The sequence below is a fragment of the Planococcus citri genome, chromosome 4 (genome assembly GCF_950023065.1).
Source record: "Planococcus citri chromosome 4, ihPlaCitr1.1, whole genome shotgun sequence".
Lineage (NCBI taxonomy): Eukaryota > Metazoa > Arthropoda > Insecta > Hemiptera > Pseudococcidae > Planococcus > Planococcus citri.
In genome coordinates this window covers 52450601-52477445 of record NC_088680.1, presented here as the reverse complement: position 1 = coordinate 52477445, position 26845 = coordinate 52450601, and the positions used below count along the sequence as shown (strand labels likewise).

At 35.0% G+C, this 26845-nt stretch overlaps 4 protein-coding genes and 1 long non-coding RNA gene across 5 annotated transcripts; 3 read left to right on the top strand and 2 right to left on the bottom strand.

Moving 5' to 3' along the window:
• Positions 1–287: 287 nt before the first annotated feature.
• On the top strand, positions 288–8961 carry LOC135843014 (mucin-2-like). The gene is made up of 5 exons (XM_065360734.1): positions 288–403; positions 3184–5601; positions 5688–5762; positions 5863–5985; positions 6071–8961. Exons 1-5 carry the CDS (start codon positions 360–362, stop codon positions 8892–8894), a joined length of 5484 nt encoding a protein of 1827 aa, XP_065216806.1. The 5' UTR covers positions 288–359; the 3' UTR covers positions 8895–8961.
• A 3515-nt stretch (positions 8962–12476) lies between these two features.
• LOC135843041 (uncharacterized) lies at positions 12477–16839 on the bottom strand. Its single transcript, XM_065360774.1, has 2 exons — positions 16698–16839; positions 12477–15266 (listed from the first exon to the last, which is right to left on the bottom strand). Exons 1-2 carry the CDS (start codon positions 16736–16738, stop codon positions 12548–12550), a joined length of 2760 nt encoding a protein of 919 aa, XP_065216846.1. The 5' UTR covers positions 16739–16839; the 3' UTR covers positions 12477–12547.
• A 268-nt stretch (positions 16840–17107) lies between these two features.
• Positions 17108–21260, top strand: LOC135842984 (uncharacterized). The gene is made up of 2 exons (XM_065360688.1): positions 17108–17247; positions 18564–21260. The coding sequence occupies exons 1-2, from the start codon at positions 17156–17158 to the stop codon at positions 21163–21165; spliced, it is 2694 nt and encodes an 897-aa protein (XP_065216760.1). The 5' UTR covers positions 17108–17155; the 3' UTR covers positions 21166–21260.
• A 2765-nt stretch (positions 21261–24025) lies between these two features.
• On the bottom strand, positions 24026–25378 carry Prosalpha2 (proteasome alpha2 subunit). The gene is made up of 6 exons (XM_065360432.1): positions 25181–25378; positions 24987–25063; positions 24802–24915; positions 24574–24715; positions 24340–24495; positions 24026–24265 (listed from the first exon to the last, which is right to left on the bottom strand). Exons 1-6 carry the CDS (start codon positions 25219–25221, stop codon positions 24091–24093), a joined length of 705 nt encoding a protein of 234 aa, XP_065216504.1. The 5' UTR covers positions 25222–25378; the 3' UTR covers positions 24026–24090.
• Positions 25379–25665: 287 nt separating this feature from the next.
• LOC135842797 (uncharacterized) lies at positions 25666–26472 on the top strand. Its single transcript, XR_010558186.1, has 3 exons — positions 25666–25837; positions 25912–26176; positions 26244–26472. It is a non-coding gene; the product is annotated as an uncharacterized LOC135842797 (long non-coding RNA).
• Positions 26473–26845: the final 373 nt, after the last annotated feature.

Here is a 26845-nt window from a genome sequence, read left to right as displayed (position 1 = left end):
ATTTTGACAAGTGTTTATGTTCATTATGAAGTACCTATTTTTCGATAGCTGCGTTGTAATCAGATATGTTAATGAACTTGTGGCTCGTGCAATCGATGAATCGACCTTTTGCGTATTATATTTTTAACAAATAGATTCTATAGTAATTTTCTATTTCAATCAAAAATGATAATCAGCGAAATAAACTCGACGAATGGGTACATAACGATGTTGAAATATGGAAATTAATTTAATGCATTGAGGTAAATTCGAACACACGTTGAAAACAACAATTGTTTAGTAGGTATAAAAGATGGTATACTGCCTATAGGCAATAGTTTGATCACTTCAATGTTCACTTAAGGAGGCTTAAGTGCACAATGTTATCACTAAAGTTATTGGTGGTCATCGTGAGCACGTTGCTGTAAGTACTTAGTTTAATATTTATTTAACCTACCTATTTTATACTAGTTGATGTTGAATTTTAAAAATAATTTATTTGAAAAAAAATTCACTTATCACACTTGAAAAAAAATAGAACCTAATTCACAACTGTCGAGATCAAATTTCAAATTTTTCTGTTAATCCTTTTCAAAAATTGTAAAATCTTAAGCCAATTTTGAAATTTTAGAAATTGAGAGAACGCCTATATTTCACTCAATTAGGAGGCTTCATTAAAAATTTTATTGAACGTTGCTTTTTTGCTTTGGTTAAAATGTCGTTATAAAAATTTGAAAATACGTATATTGTCTCAAGAACCTCGTCCTAAAAAAAATTGCTTTGAAAATGAGTCAACTATTCAGAAAAATGGCCAAGTTCACTTTTCATCATTTTCAAAAAATATGGAAACTTGAAACTAGAAAAAAAATCAAAATCTTTGATAAAAAAATATTAAAAATAAGGATGTGACACTCATATTGTGATATTGAGTAGGAAAAATCGCATCATTTCAATCATTGAATCATTTTAGGTATTCAAAATTTTCTGCTTCCAAAAATGAAATAATCAAAATTTTCAAAAATTCATTATCTCGAAAAATCATCACGAGAATCAGAAGTTCAAATTCCACTTTTCAAGATTTTTTTTCAGTTCAGTTTCCTTAAAGTTGGTTTCATAGATTTTCAGAAATTGAGATAGGTACTTATTAGTCCGGCATATGACAATAAGAGTAATTGCACCCACCCCTCACCGATCCTCCGGGACAACTTTTTTCTTAAAGGGGACATCCTAAGGAACGTTTTAAAGCAAACTTGCCCAAAAAAAAGTTGGCTTTACTTACAAAATGACGGCCATTTTGATTGACAGGTCAGCCGAAATCGCAGATTTTGCGTTTCAACATAGGACTTGCACGAAATTTTTCAAATCTTACAAAGGTAGATCGAAAGATCATGCAAAAATTTATCACCTGTCAAAATTTCAAGTGCTAAAATGCGTTTTTCGATTTTTGGTGAATTTTTGAAAATCCAATTTAGGCCAAAAATGAGGGAAAAAATCAAAATTTTACCAAATTGACCAAGAAAGCTAAAATTTGGGATATACCCTATTTTCGACATGCCAAATCGATTGGAAACGGTTTCAACCCGTTCTTAGCAGTTCTGAAGCCTCCAGCAGATTTTTGAAACTTGAAATTCCCAAAACATTCCATCAAATTGGAGTTGTAAAGCTGAAATTTATTCTAAAAACTAAATTCAATACGCTATGAAGTACTGCAGGTGAATTTCAAGTTGTTTTGGAGCCTGCAACGACTTTTTGAAAATTCCTGAAGACTCCATCAGATTTTTGAAACTTTAAATTTCATCAAATGGAGATGGAAAGCTGAAATTTACTCTACGCTCCAATTTTAACACTCTCTGAAGACGACTTCAGGAGGGTTCAAGTCATTTTAGAGTCTCCAGCGACTTTTTTGAAAATTACTGGAGTCTCCAGTAGATTTTTGAAACTTGAAATTTCCCCAAAATTTCATTAAACTGAGATGGAGAGTCGAAATTCATTCTGTAAACTAATTTCAATACGCTACGAAGTTGACTGCTGGTGAATTTCAAGTCGTTTTGGAGCCTCCAGCGACTTTTTGAAAGGTTGTATGGCGTTTTTTTTGGAAAATTGAAATTCCCTAAAAGTAGCTGGACTGCTGGAAGCTTCAAGACCATTTGAAACCACCATGTAGTCTGTGAAGTAAATTTCAGCTTGCCAACTCCATTTGATAAATTAATGTTGCGAGAATTTCAAGTTTCAAAAATCTACTGGAGGCTCCAGTAATTTTCAAAAAAGTCGCTGGAGGCTCTAAAATTACTTGAACCCACCTGATGTCGTCTTCAGAGGGTGTTAAAATTGGAGTGTAGAGTAAATTTCAGTTTTCCATCTCCATTTGATAAAATTTTGTGAAAATTTAAAGTTTCAAAAATCTGCTGGAGTCTTTAGGAATTTTCAAAAAGTCGTTGCGGGCTCCAAAACAACTTGAAATTCACCTGCAGTACTTCGTAGCGTATTTAATTTAGTTTTTAGAATAAATTTCAGCTTTAAAACTCCAATTTGATGGAATGTTGTGGGAATTTCAAGTTTCAAAAATCTGCTGGAGGCTCCAGAACTGCTCAAAACGGGTTGAAACCGTTCCCAATCGATTTGGCATGTCGAAAATAGGGTATATCCCAAATGTTAGCTTTTTTAGTCAATTTGGTAAGATTTTGATTTTTTCCCCTCATTTTTGGCCTAAATTGGATTTTCAAAAATTCACCAAAAATCGAAAAACGCACTTTAGCACTCAAAATTTTGACAGGTGATAAATTTTTGCATGATCTATCGATCTACCTCTGCAAGATTTGAAAAATTTCGTGATGTCAATCAAAATGGCCGCCATTTTGTAAGTAAGGCCAACTTTTTTTGGGCAAGTTTGCTTTAAAATGTTCCTTAGGATGTCCCGGAGGATCGACGGGGGGGTGCCATTACTCCTATTGTCATATGCCGGACTATATTAGTAATTTTGCTGTTAAAAATCTTTAAATGTTAGGCTGATTTTATTCAAAAAATTCTGTTCTTCGATCGACGTAATAAAATTTTTCAAAATTTTCAATCTCGAAAAACCAATTTGAGAACCAGTCACAAATTTAAATTCAACTTTCTAGATTTTCCAGTTCAATTTTCTTCAAGTTAGCTTCCACACGTAGTTTCTAAGAAATTGAGATAGGTAATTGTGCCTTTAAATTTTAGGCTGCAGCGTTGCTCATCCGATCAGTCCTTGTCGACTTTGAAAACATCATCAGGGCGGTCAGCATACTTAGATGCCGAATCGAAAAGCTCAAATACCGAGATAACACCGGATTCATTTTCGCACTCAGATTCATCACTCGCAGTATCTCAGTCCGAGAGTTCACAAAGTGATTCCAGTATAGTGAACACAAGTGATGGAATTTCTCTCCAAGATTCCAATTCTTATTCATCAAATAACAGTGTTTCTGGTTCGAATTCCAATATTGTTGCCACGGATGGATTCATTTCTCAGTCCGAGTCGAATTTCGAATCGTCGTCATCGACAACTGCGGAATCTGACACTTCTGTTACAGCCACACCAAATGGCACAGTAATGGCCTCGACGACATCTTCATCTACATCGTCAACATCTTCGAGTGCAACTACCAGTCGCTCAGTTAGTGGACAGTTTTTGGATACCGGTGAGGCAGATATAAGTTTCCAAGATGAAGATTTTCCTCTTTTTGATTCATCGCATGAAATGCCATCATTGGATTCGATCCCCGATTTTCCAGGAAATTCTCCAGGACCTGGGAAATTTCCAGGATTCCCTAATTCGAGTTCATCTCATCAAACAAAATCTTTGGATTCAATTCCCGATTTTCCTGGTAACTCTCCAGGACCTGCTCAGTTCCCAAATTTCCCGAATTCAAAACTGCCATCTCCTTTAGATTCTAAACCGTTTCCAGGATCTCAAAATTCAAAACTTCCTCCAAATTTCCCCAAATTTCCAAATTCTTTAAATAATAATGTATTCAAAAAGTATGATTCCAACAATCCATATGCACCAGCAGGAGCGTTCAATTCGAGACTTACTCCAAAAATTGGCACTCCAGTAGGACCTGCTGGTATGAGTACACCACTTTTGCCCCAGACAAGCGATAACCTTCTCAACGGTCCAGATACTTCAAAACTCCCTCTTTCACCTCCAAATTCTCCTTTGAGTTCCACAATAAACACGGAAGTGGATAATTCCCTGTCTATAAATTCATCACCAGATAGTCAGTTTCCAAATGGTATTCCAACTCCTGAATCCCTTCAGCAACCTTTAAACACACCATCTCCAACTTTGGCTGATATAACATCGAGTGATAGTCCACTCAATTCACCTATCCCAACCTCAACTGATATCCATGAAAATTTGAGTTCGATCAATGATTCTCAATCAATATCCCCATCACCTATTGATAACATTCAACCTATCACTCCTAATTTGTTACATGATAATCTAACATCAAATGATATTTCTCAACCTAGTCCAACTATTCCAGGACCAAGTTCAGGTTTACCAAATTACCCATTAGATGTCAACTCACCCATTCAACCCTCCAATCTTTCAGTGAATTCTCTTGACAACAATGTCCCAATAGAATTCCCTTCAGATATATCTAATCAGACCTCAGAGCTCTATGATTCTTCAACCAATTCGCACCCATCTTCTCCTTATGACTCTTTGCCAAAATCCCCAGAAAATGATATTCTCAATGGATTACACCCCAACATGCCTAGTCAAATTTCAGAATTTCATGACGCTTCAAATCTCCACCCTGCCTCTCCTTATGACTCGTATCCAGTTCCTACAGTTTCTTCAGCAGATCTGCCTTTAGACAATAACCTTCCAACAATCCCATCTGATTCTCTTCATGCCCCGGGTCCACAAATTCCATCATCTGGCCTACCTTTTGATAGTCCAACTGGGCCATACAGTTCAACACATAATCCAATGCCAGATAGCATCAGTGAAATTGATTCACCTTTTTCAAATCTTCAACCTCAACAGCCATATGATATATTGAAAAATTCGCCCAATTATGATGATATTCCAACTCCTGACACACCTTATGATACTGATTTGCATCCTGATGATCTCACTCCATCACCAAACCAATATCCTACACAAATTCTGGAATCCATGGATTCTGACCAAAATGGTGAAATTTCACCGGAGGAGATACAAGAATCAAATATCCCATCTACACCATCAACTTTACACCCAATGGATTTAAATCAAGATGGTTTCATTTCTCCAGAAGAAATACTACAGTCGAATAATCATAGCCCAACAACTTCAGAATCAATTGACTTTGATCAGAATGGCTTGATTTCCCCAGAAGAAATACTTGATTCAAACTATCCTACACCAACAACTCCAGGATCAATTGATTTGGACCAGAATGGCTTTGTTTCAACAGATGAAATACTTGATTCAAACTATCCTACACCAACAACTCCAGGATCAATTGATTTGGACCAGAATGGCTTTGTCTCAACAGATGAAATATTGGAATCAAGCAGTCCTTTACCAACATCACCTACATTATCTTCATTAGACAATACAGAACAGTTGGAAATTTTAGATTCACCATACCTCCCCCCTGGGTAACTATGCACATTTCTTCAATTCTTGATTCATGAAAATCGCAATGTTTTATTCAGTACTAATAATGCATAACATAAAATTGCAGGTATAAAGATTCAATGATTTTACCAGATGAAATTTCACCAATTGATCAAATGAATTCACCATTCCTCCCCCCTGGGTAACTAAGCATATTTCTTTAACTACCTACATATTATTAATTCATTAAAATTCTCAAGTTTCATTAAGTACCAATACTACATAATATAAAATAATTGCAGGTATAAAAATACAATGAATTTACCAGATAAAATTTCACCAATTGATCAAATAACACCACCTTATGAACAATCACCACCACTTCCTTATGAACAATCACCACCATTGTACCAACCAAATCTTGGGTAAATTTATCAAAATATAAAGATGAACATTTTCACAACACTCACTTGTTATAAATTTGATCAATTCACTTTTTATTTGTTGCAGATCACCGAGACCAAGAATATCACCATATGATAAACTTCCAAGACCACACCAAGTGTATCCACCAAAACCAACATATCCTGATTACAATAAACCACCTTTTGGTCCCAAACATCCTCTTCCTTTTGAAAACAATTTCCCATCACCACCCATGAGTCCTTATCATCCCAAATATCCTCCATACCCAACAAAATATCCTCCATACCCGCCATACTTAACACCTAATGGCTTTGATTATCCCCCTCTCTCTGCTCCTCCTTATTACTCATCTCCCTACAGTAGACCAATAATACCAACACCATATGGTTATCCAGGAAGCTTTTTACAACCATCATCCCCATTGAATCATCCATTAATGCCAGGTTTTTACAACCCATCATCTCCGTTTTCACCAAGAAATCCTCTTCTGAATAGACCTCCATACCCTTATCCAGAATCACCATTTGATGCACCACCAAGGCCACATTATATACCAAAAGACTGGTCAAGAATTCCAATTTCAAAAGGATCTCAATATCCACCAAATACTTTACCATCAACAACTCCAGGTAGTTTGGAATCTCTGCCATATAACCAGCCGTTGGCAAATTCACCAGCAGACTCCTTATTACCACAATCACCAGATAATTATCCATTGTCACCATTATCTCCAGCTGATTTAGATTCTTCACCATATAGTTCACCTTCAACCATCTTACCTGCAGATTCCTTACAACTACAATCACCAGATAATTATCAGTTGCCTCCAATATCTCCGTCTGATTTGGATTCTTTGCCATACAATCAGCCCCTGACTTATTCACCCACAGATTCTTTGCTACCAGAATCACCAAGTGATTTTTATTCACCGGATTTATCTTCAAGGCAACCTTTAGACAATTCACCTTATAGCCTACCAGGTTCTCCGCAAATTACTCCAGATGTTATGCCCACCAATTCCTTGGATTTAAACAACTCTCCATTCACATCACCGGATTCATCGCCATATCCCTCTCAAGATTTGAACACAAATTTGCCCTCAGTAACACCAACTTATCCATCAGACACACTACCCACTTCTTCTAGCAGTATGGATGATGAAATATTTGATGTTCTGAAACAAACATATGAGCGTACAAATGCTGATTACCAATTATTGTCAAACTCAATTTATCCAAGGGACATCTCTATCAATTTTGATTCAATGACAGATGAAGAATTGACTTACAATTTTGTGATTTTGGGAAGCAGTCCTGCTGCATTATCTGCCTTGAAAACGCTATTGGATACTGGAAAATCAGTTTTACTCATTGAAAGAGGCAACTTGCCACCTCATATCAGCAAGAGCTTATACTACAGGCCAAAAATATTGCAATCAGATTATGTCCGCAAAATTAAAGCATCAGCTCCTCACTGCGATACAGAAAAAATCATATATGTTCCAAATGTTCTTGGTGAAGAGTCAACTTATGATTCAAATGTATGGGACTATGGAGTAAAAAGCAAGTACATGAAATGGGGAAAACTTGGTAAAAAATGGACATGGAACAACATTATGGAATATTTCACTGATGGTTATGATCAACCAAACACTTGCTCAATACCAGTCACCACTGAAATTGAAAACACAAGAGCTGTGAATGCAGTGACCAGCATTTTTAATGATGCTGGATTATACAGAACAGAGTATCAGAAAGGCAAGAGGGTAGAGGGTTTGACTGTGTTTCCTTACCTGCATGAAAATGGAAATAATGTAGTATTAGCTGAGAAAATTTTCCAACAGCTGACAAGTTTTTCCAACATTCAATTAGCATTAGAAACTACACCTGAAAGTATAGTTTTTGACAACATTGGAAAAGCTATTGGAGTTGTTGTGAAAACTCCATGCGAAAAAACTAGAACAATTTCAATCATTGATGAACTCATCATCGGAAGCAATCCGGTGGATGCAGTACAGTTCCTTTATCAATCTGGAATTGGTGATCACGATAGATTACAACAATTGAATATACCCACACAAATCAATTTACCATATGTTGGTAAAGAGCTGGCAATAACACCATTACATTTTGGTGTAATTTATCTGTTTCCTCAAGGTACTTTACTAAGTGAAACAGAATCAGATTTTGCAGGTACAGATTACCTATTTGGCAAATATGGATTGCCATCAGCATTAAATGTGGATTATTTGAAGGCAGCTCTGAATATTTATGGAGCTCATGAAGCAAATGTAATTTTCAATTTTAGGGTGTTCTCTAAATCAATGTCTGAAAGGTTAAGAAGTTATATTGAACGTTTGCAGCACATTGATATAAAAATCAAAGATTTTTTGACCAACTTATGTCAAGAATATGACTTACTGTTGGCAGTGCCACAATTGACCAATGTCCTTAGTAGGGGTGAAATTTTAATAGACAATTCAAGTGGAGTATTCGAAGCTCTGGTGGACACTGGAATGTATAGAAGCAAACGTGATATAACAATAATGCAAAAAGCTTTGAAAGTTTTAAAATCCATTGCAGAGACTGAAGCATTTAAATCATTGAATGGTAAAGTAGTTCAAATACCAGTTGAGCAGTGTGGGGAACCAGATTTTTCCACAGAATATAACAAGTGCTCTATTAGATACTTGTCATTACCAAACTTACACTATTCTGGTGGGACGATTATGGGAGTGAGTCCACTAACATCAGTGGTAAATGAAGATTTGCTGGTTCATGGAACAAAGAATGTGAGGATTTTTAGTGCAAGTGTAGTACCTTATGGTACTTCTACTGATAGTTGTGCTGTTAGTAGTGTGATAGGTAATTTAGGAGCTCATATCCTTCGTCAAAACTATTTCCAATAGATAGAATAGCTTTGTTTTGTAGTTTAATTACCTATTGATTGTGATTGTCATTAAAGAATCAAATATATCTAATTTTTTCATTTCAAAAAATTTTCGAGCTTAAATTCATTTATCAAGTACCTATTATAAGAACTGAGGAACATAGGTAATTACTCACCAAGGTAGGTAGGTACCTAGGTTGTTCTACAATTTTTAAATAAAAATGAAAGCATTTTTTGGTTATACAGTGGAATCGCGATAACTCCTACTCTGCAGTTGACTCGAAAACTTCGGTAAATTGAAGAAAAGTCAGTTTCTCTTCAACTGTTTATAAGGCTCAAAAGTAAAATTCATTGAAAAATATAAAAAAAAACCTCTGTAAGTCGAACCTTTGGCAACGTTTTGCCTCTATAATTTGAATTTCTTGTTGAAAAAACTTATAAATTTGAATCTCAATTGATGCAAACCCATAAATTTTTGAAAACTTGGGATATTGGTTTTTCTTTTTCAAAATCGAACTCTCTAAAAATCTATTAGGTCACACTCCAAAAAATTATTAAATCAGAAAATGAACTCATAGAAAAAATTGTTTTTCTGCTTCTCAAAACTCAAATTTTTGAAAGCTGTTGCCCTCACTTCGTTATGGTGAGTGTGCTTTTCTTTTTCGAAGTTGAAATTTTTAAAAGATCCTCATTCAAATTATGAAATTTTGAAACCAACAAAATTTAAACTCATCTATCAAAACGAGTTTTTAAAGCTTTTATCCTCAGTTCATTCGATCTATAACTTGGAAGTGAATTCCTTCTCCCATCAGTTTCCAGTAATCGCGATTCCACTGTATTCTGAAAGCGAATTTTCAATGTCCACCAGCATAGTACAAATTACTGCTAGGAGACCTCGGAAGGTAACCACCTCGTGATTTGAATGGGAATGTGATTTCTGAAAAGACCAGTCTATTCTGATCTTTCTCACCCCTAATCAAAATTTCAGTGACCTGAATTCATTTTTCAATTTTTGGCAAATTTTTAAAAACTCAAAGTTGATCATTTTAGCAATCTATGCGTTTGAAAAAGTATAGATTAGGATATATGTACCTACTACATACCCAGGTAATTACATTTTTTGAATAAAAATAGTCCTGAAACTGATATCAACTCTCTTGAGGCTTTCGGGGTGATTTTAAATTCCTTCAGAATTTTTGAATGTCTCAATCAAGAAAGTACAGACATCAGTTGGGCCAACTAAAAATCAATCTCATCCTCCGAGTATACATATTTAACAAACGAGGTTATCGATGGATTGATTTCCTGATGGACACCTCTGTAATTTTTTTTGGACCAACACATTTAAAAGAAGAAAAATTCAAAAAAATAAAAAATTCTGTATTTGTAGAATTAAAAAAAAATTATTTTCCAAATACCTGCAAATAAAGTGGTGCTGGTAGCCTCCCCAAGCTGAAAAAAATTTTAAAAATCAATTTATTACAATGCTTTGTTTTTGTGTCAGAATTTTTCTAAATAGTCTCCTTTTTAAGAAAAAACTTTCCTCAGCTCTTCAAACCATATTGGCTCCCAAGTAAGGAGCCCCACAAAGTTGAAAAAATCATACACATTGAGAATAAATCAAAATCAGGGGAATTTTTCGGAAATATCTACTTACATACATAACTTCCTTTTCAATAAAAGACCTTTGTGAAAGTATTTCATTTACGGGCAGAATCTTCTTGAATAGGTACTTGAGCACATTTTCAGTATAAACTTTCCCCAGTCTTTCAATGATGTTTCTTCCCTAATGTAGAGCTCTTTAAAGTTGAAAAAAATCAACTAAAAAAATGAAACATTGATAGGTATCTGTACAAATTTTTGAAAATGTTTCACTTCTAGCAGAATACTTTTAAATGATCACATTTTCAAAAAAAAACCTTCCTTTGGTCCTCCAAATAATGTTGGTTCCCTTTATATAAAACCCTCAAAGTTAAAAAAATATCGAAAAAGATAGATAACAAATAATTGATGTCTGTGAAATTTCTCATCTCTGAGCAAAGTACCTACCTTTAAATTTTTGTTTTTTCAAGAAAAATCTTCTTCTAGTACCCCACCTCCAAAGCTGAAAAAATGAAGAAAAAAAATCAAATAAGTATGTATTTTTATTTTATTTTTATTTTTCAATTCAATCTCCTTTCACAGTTTTTTCAAATAAGTTCTTTTCGAGAAAAAATCTTCTTATTTGATTCATGTTTAATTTTCATTATGGCTATTGGCAATCAACACCAAAAATGATCAATCACTGAAATCAATCGCTTGGTTCCTCAAGCAATAATCTTACCTTGTTCAACTTATCTGGTTAAAACGAAACAATTTTTCAACAGATCACATTATCTTTAGACACGCTAAAAAAATCAATTTTCAAACTTGTAACCTAAAAATCGTGAAATTTTAGCAAAACTAAAAAGGTCCTACTTTGAGGGGACCCCTCCTTCCAATTCAAATTTCCCTTCCAAAAGAATATTCTTGATTTAGATACTAGATATTTGGTTAAATTTTATGTACATAGGTCCAAAATAACCCACAACTCAATTTCAACTCAATTTTTTGCTGCTGAAATCAACTTTCAAATCTTCTGAAGAAATTTAAACATCCTGAAAAATTGGAAATTACACTAGAGGTTCCAGAAGAGTTCTAAGCTATAAAATTCGAATGTGGGAGTTTAATTTTAGAGAAAAAAAAACAGTGATTCATGCAAATTCATAAAATTTTCCAAGAATTCCTAGAAAATTTCTGGTTTACCTATTGAATGTTCTTCCTAAGGAATATGCTATTTTTTAAAAAAATACTCGCGGTGTTTACCCAGAAATTAGCTCAAATTGAAATGAATTTGTTAAGGAGGTTGAGAATGAACTAAGTCTATATTAACTTCCCAAAATAATTTCCCACTTTCTAGGGAACTTTTTAAATTCCTATGAAATTCAAAATCATCCCAGAGCCTCTAGAATGTCTTAAAGTAGTCAAATATGGTTCAAAAAAGTAGATATTAGTTACTTACAGGACTGTTTTTTTCACTTTTAAATAACCAATATATTTTGGAATACCTATACAAGCACGAATTTGCAAACATGATTATACTTCCAGTATTTGAAAACTTTGTCAAAAATTCAGACATTAACTTGGGCTACCTACGGATATTTTTGTAATGAAAGTTACAGACAACCCCTTTGCAAAAATTATCGTCTCATTTTGAAACAGAGCAAGACCCTTCCAGGGGATGGGATCCCTCCTTGGAGGCCTTCAATTGCAATAATAAGTAGGTACTATTTCGGAATGGCAAAATGAACATATAGGTACCAACATTTTGAATGTGATGACATAGAAGTACCAAAGCCATTGAAAGTATACATCAGCATCCCCCCAAGCCAACAATTTAAAGCATTTCAAAACTATTTACTTTACTGAAACCTTCTTCTCTTGATGGGAAGGTTATGTACCATCACTTTAGTGGGCTAAATTAATTTAAAGATGATAAAATCAGAAACTACCTGCCTTATTTCATTGCTCTAAAGCAATCTCAAACACATGCTGAACCAAGAAAAAAAATAGGTACACAAAATATGCTACAAAGAATTTTTATTAACAGAAGGAATTCATAGATGAATACTGAAATAAGATTTCAGCATAGAATTAGCAGATAACTGCGCCACCACCAGCTACAACAGAGGATGATTGCTGTTCAGCACTGAATGATGAAGCTTGGGAAGAAGCTTCATAGCTGGAAGCTTCGACACCACCAAGGCCAGAAGAGTAAGAAGATTGGGATACGTTGGAGGAGGAGCTTGAAGCATCAACGGATGATGAAGATTGTTGACTAGCATAACCACCAGCTCCGATAACAGTGCTGGAGCTAGATTGATCTGCTGAGTAGTTACTGCTGCTGCTGGATGCAGATTGTTGGCTGGCATAGCCATTTCCTGCAACAAATGAGCTTGAGCTGGCTTGCTCAGCTTCAAAGCTGCTGCTGCTGCTGTTGCTGTTGTAGGAGGATACTCCATTGGCACCACAGGTGTCAATGCCTAAACCACCACTGCTGATACTGGTAGAGGAAATGTTGCTTTCATTGTAGCTGCTGTTGATATCAGTGGAAGAAGCAGAGTATACAGATGAGCCATTGGCACCACAGGTGTCAATGTCTAAACCACCAGTGCTGATACTAGAGATGCCATTGATGTCAATGTCAGTGCTGCTGCAAGAGGAATTGATATCGATATCGCGTGAGTTGTATGAGGATGAAGAGATGGAGGTGCTGCTGCTAGAGGCAGAGATGGAGATTGAGTCCAAATAGATACCGTTGTATTCGTTGCAAATGACTTGAGCACCGTAAGATCCAATGAAAGTACTGAAAGCCATACTGTCAGAATACAAAGGATATGGCGAAACACATGGCGAGAAAAGACGCAAGTTTTCAGTTCCCAAAACACGGAGGGCTTTGTCAACGACAGCAGTTTGGTAATCAATTCCAATAGGGAAACCACCAGATGCGTACAATGAGGGAATGGAGTGGTAGAGGATGGATTGTTTGTTGAATTCAGGAGTGAAGAAATCTCCATTACAGTTTTGCAGAGGGAGTTGAACAAATTCGCAGTTCAAATTGAGGAAGGTTTGAGTTTGAGACAAAGCTTTGACCTGTTCAATAGCTTCCAACATGCATTCAATATCGTATTGATCAGTGAACATACCAAGATCAAGGTAGGGAGTGTCAATGGTATCTTTGTAGGTGATTAAACCTCTGCTCTTAGGAGCGAGCAATTGAGTTCCAACAATGATAATGTCGTATTCGCTGACCATGCTGCTGATGTATTCTTGTGTGTAGGAGTCGTATTGGAAGTATGAGCTCATCATAGATTTCAATCTAAGTAAAGTAGATGAACTGAAAGCGTGGAATTTCAAAGCAATATTAGCTTCAGAAGCTCCTTTGACAGCGAAGTAAGATCTGTAGTAGTTGATTGCAAGACTGGAGGATAATTTATAATCACCAAAAGCATAGGCCAAGTTACCCAAATCAGAATCACAGACGTTCAAGTAACCTTTGGGGAATTTCAAGCACAGACCGTGGTAAACAGGAGGCAGACAAAGACCATTACCAAAGCTTGGAATGTGGAAATTGACTGGAATGCCATATTGATTCAGAAGGCTTTCTGGACCACATCCGGATTTGAACAACAATTCGTAGGTGCTAATGGGACCAGTACCCAAAATAACTTGCTCATTGGCGTAAAGGGTGATTTCTTGTCCAGAGTATGTGAGTACTTTGACACCTGAAGCTCTTTTGCCATTGAAGATGATTTGGCTGGCGGTGGTTCTCAAAGCGAGGTCGATATTGTTTTTGTATTGTTCAAGACCATTGAAAACAGTGTATGGGAACAAAGTTGGTCTATCTTGGTCACCAAGACAAGGTAAGATGCTGTATTTGTTGGGAAGGAGGTCAAATGGTGAAGCACTGTTGACATAGCCCAATTCGTCGAATACAGATGAAAGGGTTCTGGTGAGGTAGGAATCTTGGTAGGAATTGTAAATTGAGTAGGTACCACTGGTACTGTATTCGTAGGTGGTGGTTGATGTGGTAGTTTGAGATGAAGATGAAGAGTGACTGGAACCGGCACAAGACGAAGATGACGAGGATGATGACGATGAAGATGATGAGGTGGATTTGGTAACACTGACAGAGGAGTATGATTTGTAGCATTCCAAACTTTTGTAATAGTTGGCAATTTTTTCCCAGGCCCATTCGTCATTGATTTGAGCAAGTTGATCATACAGGTATTTACTTCCAATGTTCCATGTGTTGGTATCCAAACAAGACAGACCTCCAAAAACGTTGGAACTGTACAAGTTTTTGGTGATTTCAACTCCATTAATGTATCCGGGGAAAGATCTGACATATTCAGAAGCGTATAAGGAGCTTCTGTAGTACAGAGAATCGGCAGCAGCTGGAGCAAAGTAACCTTTGTCTACAACCAAAACCTTTTTACCCAAAGCACACAAGGATGGGAGGGCGCTCAATCCAGAAGGTCCTGAACCAATGAGAATGATGTCATAGTACAAGGAATCTGGTTGCAGTTCAGGGAACAAACAGCCAATATCTCTGGGGTAAACTCCGTAAGAATTGAGCAGTTCGCATTTCTTTTGCAAGAATTGCTGTTCTAATTCATCAAAGATGCAGGTTGCCAAGTCATCTCTGATGGTGAAGCCAACAGCAGTACATACATCACTCGAGTAGTAACTCAATGACGAGAAAAATGAGGATGACGACGATGCTGAGTAAGATACAGATGATGAAGATGATGATGATGCCGCTACCTTACTTGCTGCACAGGAGCCAAAAGTGGGGCTTGCTGCGACGCATCTGTAAAAAAAAGTTGTTGAATGAGTAAGGTGTATACAAGTAGGTATACCATTTAAAATTATAATAGGTAGGTACATCAAAATATTTTCAAACAAAAGAGATCAAGGAGGATCAAAGATTCAGAAAATTTTCAATATTCAAGTTCAATAATGGAAAAAACATAGGTACCATACATTCCAACTAAAAGTGGCAAATTTTTAAATTTTTACAATCACTTTTTTAAGAAATGTCTCCACGCAAGCCTTAATACTGTTACTATGAGTTTAAAAAAATGAAGTTCCAAAATTTGATCAAAGTGCCCATGAAAAAAGTGTTTATTGTGGTATCAACATTTTCAATTAACTTTATTGGCTGATTGTGAAAGCATATACTTATAGGTGCCTACCTATTTTAGTTTGGACACAATGACAATGAAATTCTTTCAATAGAAATTTACATTTTTGTGACTTGAAGCGACCTAATTAATTCTTCAGATAACAAATTTCTTTTAAAATTAGTGAAGTTTCCACATATTATTTGAAATAATGACATTTACCTATTTCTTCTCAATTCAATGCTATGATATGTATACCCAGTTATTTCTTTTTTTTTCATTTTATCGTAAAAAACGTAGTCTCTTATTTTTAATTTTTCAATTTTTTTTTTTTACCATGAAGATGTTACCAAACTTTGGTGAGCTGAATTTTTGAATTTTTTTTCACAATGTTTCATAAAAAAAGTTTAAAAATACTTATGTTGATCTTGAAATTGAATTTCATAGGATAAATTTAAAACATATTTTCAAAAAATATCTACCTAGGTACCTACCTATTAATTTTAAAAATATGCATTGCTCTGATTTTGAAAAAGATCAATCACCCATGTGATATAGGAACACGAAATTACCTATCAAATAGGGGAATTTTTGGAACAATTTTCAACTTTAGGGGTGTGTGGATTTTCCAAAAACTTGCCATTTTATGGAGGGGATGGGATGTTAAGAAATCTCGAAATTTTCAACTAGGCCAAACTCATCTATGAATTCCCAAGTACATACCTACATCAAAAAATTTTATGATGTATTCCAGAGATTCAAGTTGAATTTACAATTAAACTTTGGCATCCACAACTGATAAAAAATTCGTTGATTGTATCTACTTACCTAGTAAAGCATTTTCGAAATTTTTCCAGTAAATTTATCTCAATAATAATCAAATTGGCTTGAGCGAAGTGAGGACAAAGGATTTGGAAAATTTTTACTATAGGAAGTGAAAACATGCATCCAACCATCAATGAAGGCTACTTTTTCATCACATTAAAAAATATCCCGGATAGGTAGGTATCTCATTTTAAATTGTTTTCAAGCAAAATAGTACGTATCTACTTAAGTTTGATTGGTAGGTACGAGAGATGCGTGTTACATTTAAATAATATAGGTATTGTGAAACTTACCCCAGTGATAAAACAATAGTCAAAACAATTGCGGCTTTCATTTTGGTATCTCTGCTTCACCTCGATGACTGAGAAAAACTGATTTGTACACCACAAAAACTTCAGCTTATATAGAAAAATTTCGAGCTCTGTAATAGCTGATTAATTGTCAATCAATTTTATTTTATTAACCATATTTCGATAGGTAATTGAAATATTAGCCTGGTACAATTTGTCTTGTATCGAAATGGTATCACTATGCATGTGTTGTTTGTGTTTACTTTTCAATAAAATTGTCATGTCAATACTTACCAGCAAACAAAAAATTTGAATTAGGCAGTCAATTATTGAATGGTACGAAAGATAGGTATAATTGACAACATTAATTGAATAACAAACACACACACACACGCGCGTTACTGAACCAGATGCATCCATGCGTCACCTAAAAAATTGCTATAAAAGCTGAGGTTTGGGTAATGTGGAAATCAGTTTTTCTCGCTAGTCAAAAGTGTAGCAGAGGTACCAAAATGAAAGCTGTGATCGCTTTGACCATTGTTTTATCGCTGGGGTAAGTTAAATTGTATTTGTACCAATGTAAAAAGAAAATAGGTAATCTACTTACCTATTAATCGAATGTTTCACGGTATTTCATTTCAAAACTAATATCTCTTGAGAAGATTTTTTCTTTTCATTTTATAAAATAGGTATCTACCTATTAAATTTTTAATACAATAATATTCTACTTTTTTTTGAGTAAATTTTGAAGAAAAAAAACGTGTTGATAGGTACCTAATATTAAAGTCCAGAACTCCTAATAAATGCTATTCTTTCCAATTTATGGAAATTTTGTTCATTTTAAAAGAATTTCAGTGTCGAAAGTAATTTACTGGAAAAATTACGAAAATGCTTTACTAGGTACAATTAATGAATTTTCTATCAGTTGTGGATGCCAAAGGTTAATTGCAAATTCAACTTGAAATCTGTGGAATACGTCATAAATTTTTTTGATAATATGTACTTGGGAATTCTTGGATAAGTTCGGCCCAGTTGGAAATTTTGAGATTTCTCAACATCCCCTACCACTCAAAAAATCCCATGTATGCACGTATTCGCAAAATCCATACACCACAATGCAAAAATTTGAGAATTGTTTAAAAAATGCCCTGTACTTATTTGATAATTTAATGTTCCTATATCAAATGGTGATTTGATTACTTACTCTTTTTCAAAATTGGAGCACTGCATATTTTTAAAATTAGTAAGTAAGTATGTGCCTAGGTAGATATATTTTGAAAATACATATGTTTTAAATTTATCCTATGAAATTCAATTTCAAGCTCAACATAAGTATTTTTAAACTTTTTTTATGAAACATTATGAAAAAAAAAATTCAAAAATTCAGCTCACCAAAGTTTGGTAGGTACCTACTATCTTCATTGTAGAAAAAAAATGAAAAATTGAAAAATTGTAACTGAATGCAATTTTTGCAAGAAAATGCGGAAAAAAGAAATAACTCGATACTTACCATGGCTATTTTGACCAAATTCTGGAACTTCATTTTTCTAAAATCATAGCATAAGTATTAAGGCTGGAGACATTTCTCAAAAAAGTGATTGTAGAAATGAAACTGGAAGGGGAGGGGGAGCTAAAATTTTCCCTAGTTGTCTCCAACCAGAAAAGAACTTTCTTTCCGATTTTGGTTAGAATGCATGGTATGTTTTTTCCATTTGAACTTTTGAGTATTGAAAATTTTCCAAATCTTCCTCCATGATAATATGTTTTGTTTAAAAATATTTTGAAGTATTAAAATTTTAAAATTTGAAGTCAATATTCTTCATACCTATATTTGTATACACCTTACTCATTCAACAACTTTTTTTACAGATGCGTCGCAGCAAGCCCCACTTTTGGCTCCTGTGCAGCAAGTAAGGTAGCGGCATCGTCATCATCTTCATCATCTGTATCTTACTCAGCATCGTCGTCATCCTCATTTTTCTCGTCATTGAGTTACTACTCGAGTGATGTATGTACTGCTGTTGGCTTCACCATCAGAGATGACTTGGCAACCTGCATCTTTGATGAATTAGAACAGCAATTCTTGCAAAAGAAATGCGAACTGCTCAATTCTTACGGAGTTTACCCCAGAGATATTGGCTGTTTGTTCCCTGAACTGCAACCAGATTCCTTGTACTATGACATCATTCTCATTGGTTCAGGACCTTCTGGATTGAGCGCCCTCCCATCCTTGTGTGCTTTGGGTAAAAAGGTTTTGATCGTAGACAAAGGTTACTTTGCTCCAGCTGCTGCCGATTCTCTGTACTACAGAAGCTCGTTATACGCTTCTGAATATGTCAGATCTTTCCCCGGATACATTAATGGAGTTGAAATCACCAAAAACTTGTACAGTTCCAACGTTTTTGGAGGTCTGTCTTGTTTGGATACCAACACATGGAACATTGGAAGTAAATACCTGTATGATCAACTTGCTCAAATCAATGACGAATGGGCCTGGGAAAAAATTGCCAACTATTACAAAAGTTTGGAATGCTACAAATCATACTCCTCTGTCAGTGTTACCAAATCCACCTCATCATCTTCATCGTCATCGTCCTCTTCATCTTCGTCTTGTGCCGGTTCCAGTCACTCTTCATCTTCATCTCAAACTACCACATCAACCACCACCTACGAATACAGTACCAGTGGTACCTACTCAATTTACAATTCCTTCCAAGATTCCTACCTCACCAGAACCCTTTCATCCGTATTCGACGAATTGGGCTATGTCAACAGTGCTTCGCCATTTGACCTCCTTCCCAACAAATACAGCATCTTACCTTGTCTTGGTGACCAAGATAGACCAACTTTGTTCCCATACACTGTTTTCAATGGTCTTGAACAATACAAAAACAATATCGACCTCGCTTTGAGAACCACCGCCAACCAAATTATCTTCAATGGCAAAAGAGCTTCAGGTGTCAAAGTACTCACATACTCTGGACAAGAAATCACCCTTTACGCCAATGAGCAAGTTATTTTGGGTACTGGTCCCATTAGCACCTACGAATTGTTGTTCAAATCCGGATGTGGTCCAGAAAGCCTTCTGAATCAATATGGCATTCCAGTCAATTTCCACATTCCAAGCTTTGGTAATGGTCTTTGTCTGCCTCCTGTTTATCACGGTCTGTGCTTGAAATTCCCCAAAGGTTACTTGAACGTCTGTGATTCTGATTTGGGTAACTTGGCCTATGCTTTTGGTGATTATAAATTATCCTCAAGTCTTGCAATCAACTACTACAGATCTTACTTCGCTGTCAAAGGAGCTTCTGAAGCTAATATTGCTTTGAAATTCCACGCTTTCAGTTCATCCACCTTACTTAGATTGAAATCTATGATGAGTTCATACTTCCAATACGACTCCTACACACAAGAATACATCAGCAGCATGGTCAGCGAATACGACATCATCATTGTTGGAACTCAATTGCTCGCTCCTAAGAGCAGAGGTTTAATCACCTACAAAGATACCATTGACACTCCCTACCTTGATCTTGGTATGTTCACTGATCAATACGATATTGAATGCATGTTGGAAGCTATCGAACAGGTCAGAGCTTTGTCTCAAACTCAAACCTTCCTCAATTTGAACTGTGAATTTGTTCAACTCCCTCTGCAAAACTGCAATGGAGATTTCTTCACTCCTGAATTCAACAAACAATCCATCCTCTACCACTCCATTCCCTCATTGTACGCATCTGGTGGTTTCCCCATTGGAATTGATTACCAAACTGCTGTCGTTGACAAAGCCCTCCGTGTTTTGGGAACTGAAAACTTGCGTCTTTTCTCCCCATGTGTTTCGCCATATCCTTTGTATTCCGACAGTATGGCTTTCAGTACTTTCATTGGATCTTATGGTGCTCAAGTCATTTGCAACGAATATAACGGTATCTTTTTGGACTCAATCTCCATCTCTGCCTCCAGCAGCAGCACCTCCATCTCTTCATCCTCATACAACTCACGCGATATCGATATCAATTCCTCTTGCAGCAGCACTGACATTGACATCAATGGCATCTCTAGTATCAGCAGTAGTGGTTTAGACATTGACACCTGTGGTGCCAATGGAGTATCCTCCTACAGCAGCAACAGCAGCAGCAGCAGCTTTGAAGCTGAGCAAGCCAGCTCAAGCTCATTTGTTGCAGGAAATGGTTGTGCCAGCCAACAATCTTCATCCAGCAGCAGCAGTAACTACTCAGCTGATCAATCTAGCTCCAGCACTGTTATCGGAGCTGGTGGTTATGCTAGTCAACAATCTTCATCGTCCGTTGATGCTTCAAGCTCCTCCTCCAACGTATCCCAATCTTCTTACTCTTCTGGCCTTGGTGGTGTTGAAGCTTCCAGCTACGAAGCTTCTTCCCAAGCTTCATCATTCAGTGCTGAACAGCAATCATCCTCTGTTGTAGCTGGTGGTGGCGCAGTTATTTGCTAATTCTGTGTTAATGTGTCATAGTTTTTATCTTAATTCAAAACTTTAATGCCAATTCCTTACCTTATTTAAGCAATACATATTTTTTCTGCATATAATATTGCTTACTTCATTTTATTGGGTATCCACTAAGCAAATCTGAATTGCAAATGAATTAGGTAGGTATGTACCTATTGCAAATTTAATTGGAATTTTTGTTTTTCGAGTTTGCCTCAAAAAACAATCACGACGCTTCACCACCGTTGCTACAGTTTGTTACTGGAGTCAGTGCTTTGTTTCCCACATGTACACTCATAAAACTAGGTATGTAATTAGGTAGGTACCTCATATGTACCTCTCGATGAAAACCACCAAAAGTTTTTCAACCATTAAATATTCAAAATTGTGTTAAAGTATCCGGCACATATTCAACACCAAACATCGCACCACGATAAAAATCTTCAGTCAAACATTTAAATAGCATCATAACGCCGCATAATACGATGCAAGCCAATTCTGGAATTTTTCCCTAAGTTTCTATTTCAAAGCGAACTTTTGTTCTAATTTAACAGTTTAGCCCATAGTATTCAAAAGGGCGTTTGTAATTTATGGTCAAGATTCCTGTGCCAAGATTCCAGCCGAGACCGTGAAAATCTCCCTTTATCTTCAATTGGGGCCAAAAATAGGGTGGCGTTTTGTGTGCGCATTGTTCATAGTTTTGTGCTGTGCGAAATTGTAAATCAAACGTATTTTCGTACGTACCTTTTATCTATTCAGTAGCGTAAAATAATTTTTTTTTCTCCACGTTTAGCATTTTCTTTGTATTATATTTTCACAATAAATCGCTCTAAATGGCCACGAAGAATTTCATAAAGTAGGAAATGTTCGAAAATGTTAGGAAACGTTAATTTGAATGACGATCGTTCTCAGCTTTCATTAAATTGAAATGTCGCATTAGATAGGAACATTATTTTATGCATAAATTAACGTCAAGTAAAGGAAAAATAGGTATATCATTCAACTAATTTACCCAACAGTCAACAACGGGACAAAATACAGGTAAATTATTAAGACATGAAATCACAATACAATACTTGTGATTCTCAATCACCATCCTTAATTTCAATGCGTCCTCCCTCAGGTAAAAAATCAAGTGCAAATATGCAATTGCTAATTCTAATAAGCCTATTAAAAAAAATTCATTATAGTTGAAGAAAACATCTGCTCACTTACACATTTCCATCATATCTTTTACCTACACAGTTTTAGTTTGTAATCAAGTAAATTGTACCTACTCGCAGATGAGTGAAAATGCACGCAACAAAAACCTTTTGAACTCACTCGTGACAGATGTTTAAAAAATAATAATTCAAATGTGGCTGTGACATATTAGTCGGACAAGAATCGGTGAGCTAGTAAGTTATTAAAATTGTAAGTAAAACCACGTCATGGTTGATATGATGTAAATTTCACATTTACAAAAGGAAACTATGGTCTTTATGCGAACGTGATAAATTGCTTAAAATGCTACAATGGGTGATTAATTACTTGCTTCGAGTTTGTTTATTTTAAAATTAGTTAGAAATATCGATCATGCTACGCGGTTTTCTTTAACGAAAACAAATCGATCTAAGTATCATTTATTTTGCTTTATACATAAAGAAAAAAATTATCAACCTACTTAGCCCGGACAAAGTATAAGAATATTTTTAATCGTTTTTCTTCAAATTTTCTCGTACCTAGTGAATGGAAGTTCCTTCAAATGATATTTCCAGTTTTTATGTAGGCTGCGTTAAAAACGTGTTAATAAATTTGCATAACCAGTTCGCCGTAAATTCAGAAAAATTTAGAACAAGACCTGGGTATTCGCATAAACTTGAGCCAAAATAAAATTTTGATTCTTTAATTCGCGTTCATGCTGATTATTTGATTGACGGGTAGCTTTTATTTTTGACAATTTTTCCAATTTTTTATGAGAGCGATTTTAGCTCTTCCAGACTTATATTTATTGTGAAGTAAGGAAGTTTTTGAAATGTTTTTTTTTTTTTTTTTTATTTCAGTACTACAGAAATGTGCGTGTGGATGTAAGAAGTAGGAATCACTGAATCACTGGCACCGAGTTACACACACCAGTACAATACATTTTGATTAAATTCTGTTCCTTTGAAATCTTAATAGCGTTAACGCACTACCGAGGCAATCAGTGTACAAATGGTTTTCTTTTTTTTCATTCGATAAAGCGTTCGTGGGCAAGTCAATTGAATCAATTTACACCCTTATACACATTCACATTAATGATCTAATCTGCCAAGAACCAAATCAAGCATGAGAGATAGTGCAAAATGCATGGGTGCATTGAACATTGTGGAAGAAAAATGATTTTATCGTTGCGACGGGTTTCGGTTCTGTATTTTCCACCGAAATACCACGATAGACACGATAGTGCTATGTATTGTGCGTTTCCCCTCTTATCAAAACGTTTCCCATTGATTTACAAGTATACACGTATAGAATGATACATTCGTTGTTAAAATTATGTGGAAAAATTCTCAACATTTATATTCCATTTGATAGGAATTAATGAAATGCAATGATTTTTTTTTCATAGGAACGTGCACATAAATAGATGAACCATTGTGTGAACATTATTGATCCTTTTCTCAAATTTCTTCATATAAACAGAAACCTCATTTCCCTACGATACTCTTCCATTTAATTAGAACCAATCACCGAATGTGATATTCATTTCGGTTTTAATTTTACACGAAAGAGTAATGTCGAGGAAAGATTTCGTAGAACGAACAAACAATAATTTTTCCATTAATATTATTTTGTAATGAATTACGAATTTCAAGTTCAGTTTTACACCATATAAACAAATAAATATAGAAAAATAACCGCTATATTATATTTTTTACACATAAAATAGTAAAAAAAACCAATTTCAAATTAGGGAATATTAGCCAAATGATCCTTGACGGCGGAAACACTCAAACGACGGAACCCGGTACTATCACAAATACCAACTTCGATATTTTCAGCGGTCATTTCACCGTGAAACGTTTCTTTTAACGTAAGTATCGCTGTATGTACAGCATCATCTAATTCCAAATCATCGCTGTACCTAAAACACGAAATCACATATTCAGCACACGTTTTCAAATACCAGCAAATGATCACAGCGATTGAAAATGCTACCTTTTTTCTAAGAATGTTTTTCCGTTAACGTAAAGTCTTCCCATAGCTGTTGCTTTCCAAGCAAAATAAGCTCCAGAAGGATCACACTGGAATAGATAAGGTCTATTGTTGTCCCATCCGCAAATCAACAATGAAACGCCGAATGGTCTAACACCTCTAAAATAACAAAGAACGGATTAATTATAGGAGTGAAATGTATTTCAAATTAAAATACTACTGTAATTGAAATTGTACCCAGATTGCGTGTATTCTTGCATTACGAGCGCTACTCTTTGAACTAATTGAGCGGTAGGGATCGGTTCATCGTACATTTTATAGTATTCTTGAGCCATTTTTCTAGCTTTTTTCACGAGTACTCTATAATCGGGGCCCATACCTGATGAAAAAAACATCACGTATGATTTAATAATTAAAGTAATATTACTACATAGCGTGTGTTATCGTGTAAAGTGTTTCACATACCGCTGTATACCATTCCGATGTGATCGGTGATTGATTCTACCTTGAAAATTGTTTGCTCTTCGTAAAGGATCGATTTGCTTCTGTTCTCAGTAGCTAATACAACTCCATTTTTAGCTGAAAAGAATCATCAAATAGAGTATCCCACTTATAATAAACAAACGATAATGCTTTCAGGTGTTTCTTACCTTTGATGCCGACAGAAGGAGCACCGGCAGCTACTGCTGCTAAAGCATATTCTATTTGGACTAATTTTCCGGAAGGACTGAAATTCAAAGAAGTGTATTTTCATTACATTTTGTACGATTGTTACATTGTACGATTGCATTTGGTGAAAAATTACTTCAATATTTATGGTTAAAGAAGAGGGTAGTGAACTCACCTGAATGTAGTCAAAGAGAAACTGTATCTTTCATTAGACATGTTGCAGTATGCGACAACCGAACAGTAGGAATCTAATTAGTTGTAGATGTTACACTTTTGTTATTAAAATTCATAAAATATACTAGATTTTGAATTGAAATTACAGAGCGATTTCACTCAAATTTAGCTCCGTCATGACAATCGCCGTACGCTTTATTTTTGTTTCCATTCGTGTTTTATTTTTTGGCTTTTGGCAAGACATTTTCATGCGGATATGTAAACTTCTCAAAGTTTGAATTTTTTGGATGAAATGCTATTTATTTTCAACATAATTACGTAATTTTTCTATAAATTTGCACAAAAATGAATAAAAAACTATTCAACATCATTTCTCACTTTAATAGAACAAGATAATTGAAAAACAATTTAGTACAAGGAATGGAACAAATTGCTTCCATGATGACTGTTGCAAAAAATTTGCTGATAACGAAAAAAAATTGATGATAAGAATTTTGAAAAAATATAAACATAAACTTGAACTTTCAAGTTTCGAAGCAAAAGCTCGAAAGTTTTCTTCATTGAGCGAATAATTAAGGTTAAAAGTAATAAAATATGGCCGAAGCATGTAATCTAGACGATCAAGGAACCGAAGAAATCACAGACTTTTCCAAAAAAGGTACACCATCTTCATCACTTACATAATTATTTCTCACCTCTTGCAGAATTTCAATGAAAAATTTATTGTTTTAGGCCCTATATCAACCAGCATCAGGAATGCTGTATTCGAAAAGACCAGAATATTTGCTCCTTGAGCTGAATGCAACGCTAATATGAGTCATATCATTACTGCATCGAATTCGATTTCGAAATTGGAAATAATCCTTTTGTCAGTGCTCTTTTAGGAAGATTATGAGTTACTCACGAATATGAATAATATAACAGCAATGAAGTACTCAGATATGAGACAAATCACCACCAAAGTATCAAAATAAGAGCAACGATTCAAACAACAGATGTACGGTTATCCTACGAGTATAATTTCTTCGTTGAATTTCCGATACTAAAATATTTCTTTTCAACAGATGAGAAATTATCACCTTTACTCGAAACAATTACATATCCAAACTAGAAGGAGCTGCGTATAAATTGGATGCATATGCTAAAAAACTAGAAGTTTTAAAATATTAGAGAAAAGGTACAATACTGTCGTGTCGTAAATTGAGCTGTTTTTCATTCAATAATAAAATCATGTACCTTTTTTTTTTGTGTAATTTTGTACAAAAAATGTTCAAATATAATTTTAAATAATTATACTGCTTGTTTCTTCCTACGTAAACAATTCACAATGGAATCTCTTGTTAATTCTCATTTTTGCTGCCCTCTTCGATCTGTAAAATTTCACGGAAAATTACTTCTTTTATTTAAATTTAAAAATTTATGTACATTCATATTTATTTTTCGAAAATTCGCTGTAAAAAAAACTTTTTTCTCACATTTAAAATGTTTTTAATTTAATTCTTATCCATTCTTCTTTGAAAATTAGAAACATTCGAGTAATAATTTTTGTAGGTATGAGTTGAACGTACGTAAGGAATTTTATAAAGAAACGATTGACGAACGAAATGTTGCAAAATATGACTGACAAAATACTTGGCTTCGATTCAATTAGCTATCGTTCAGGTAA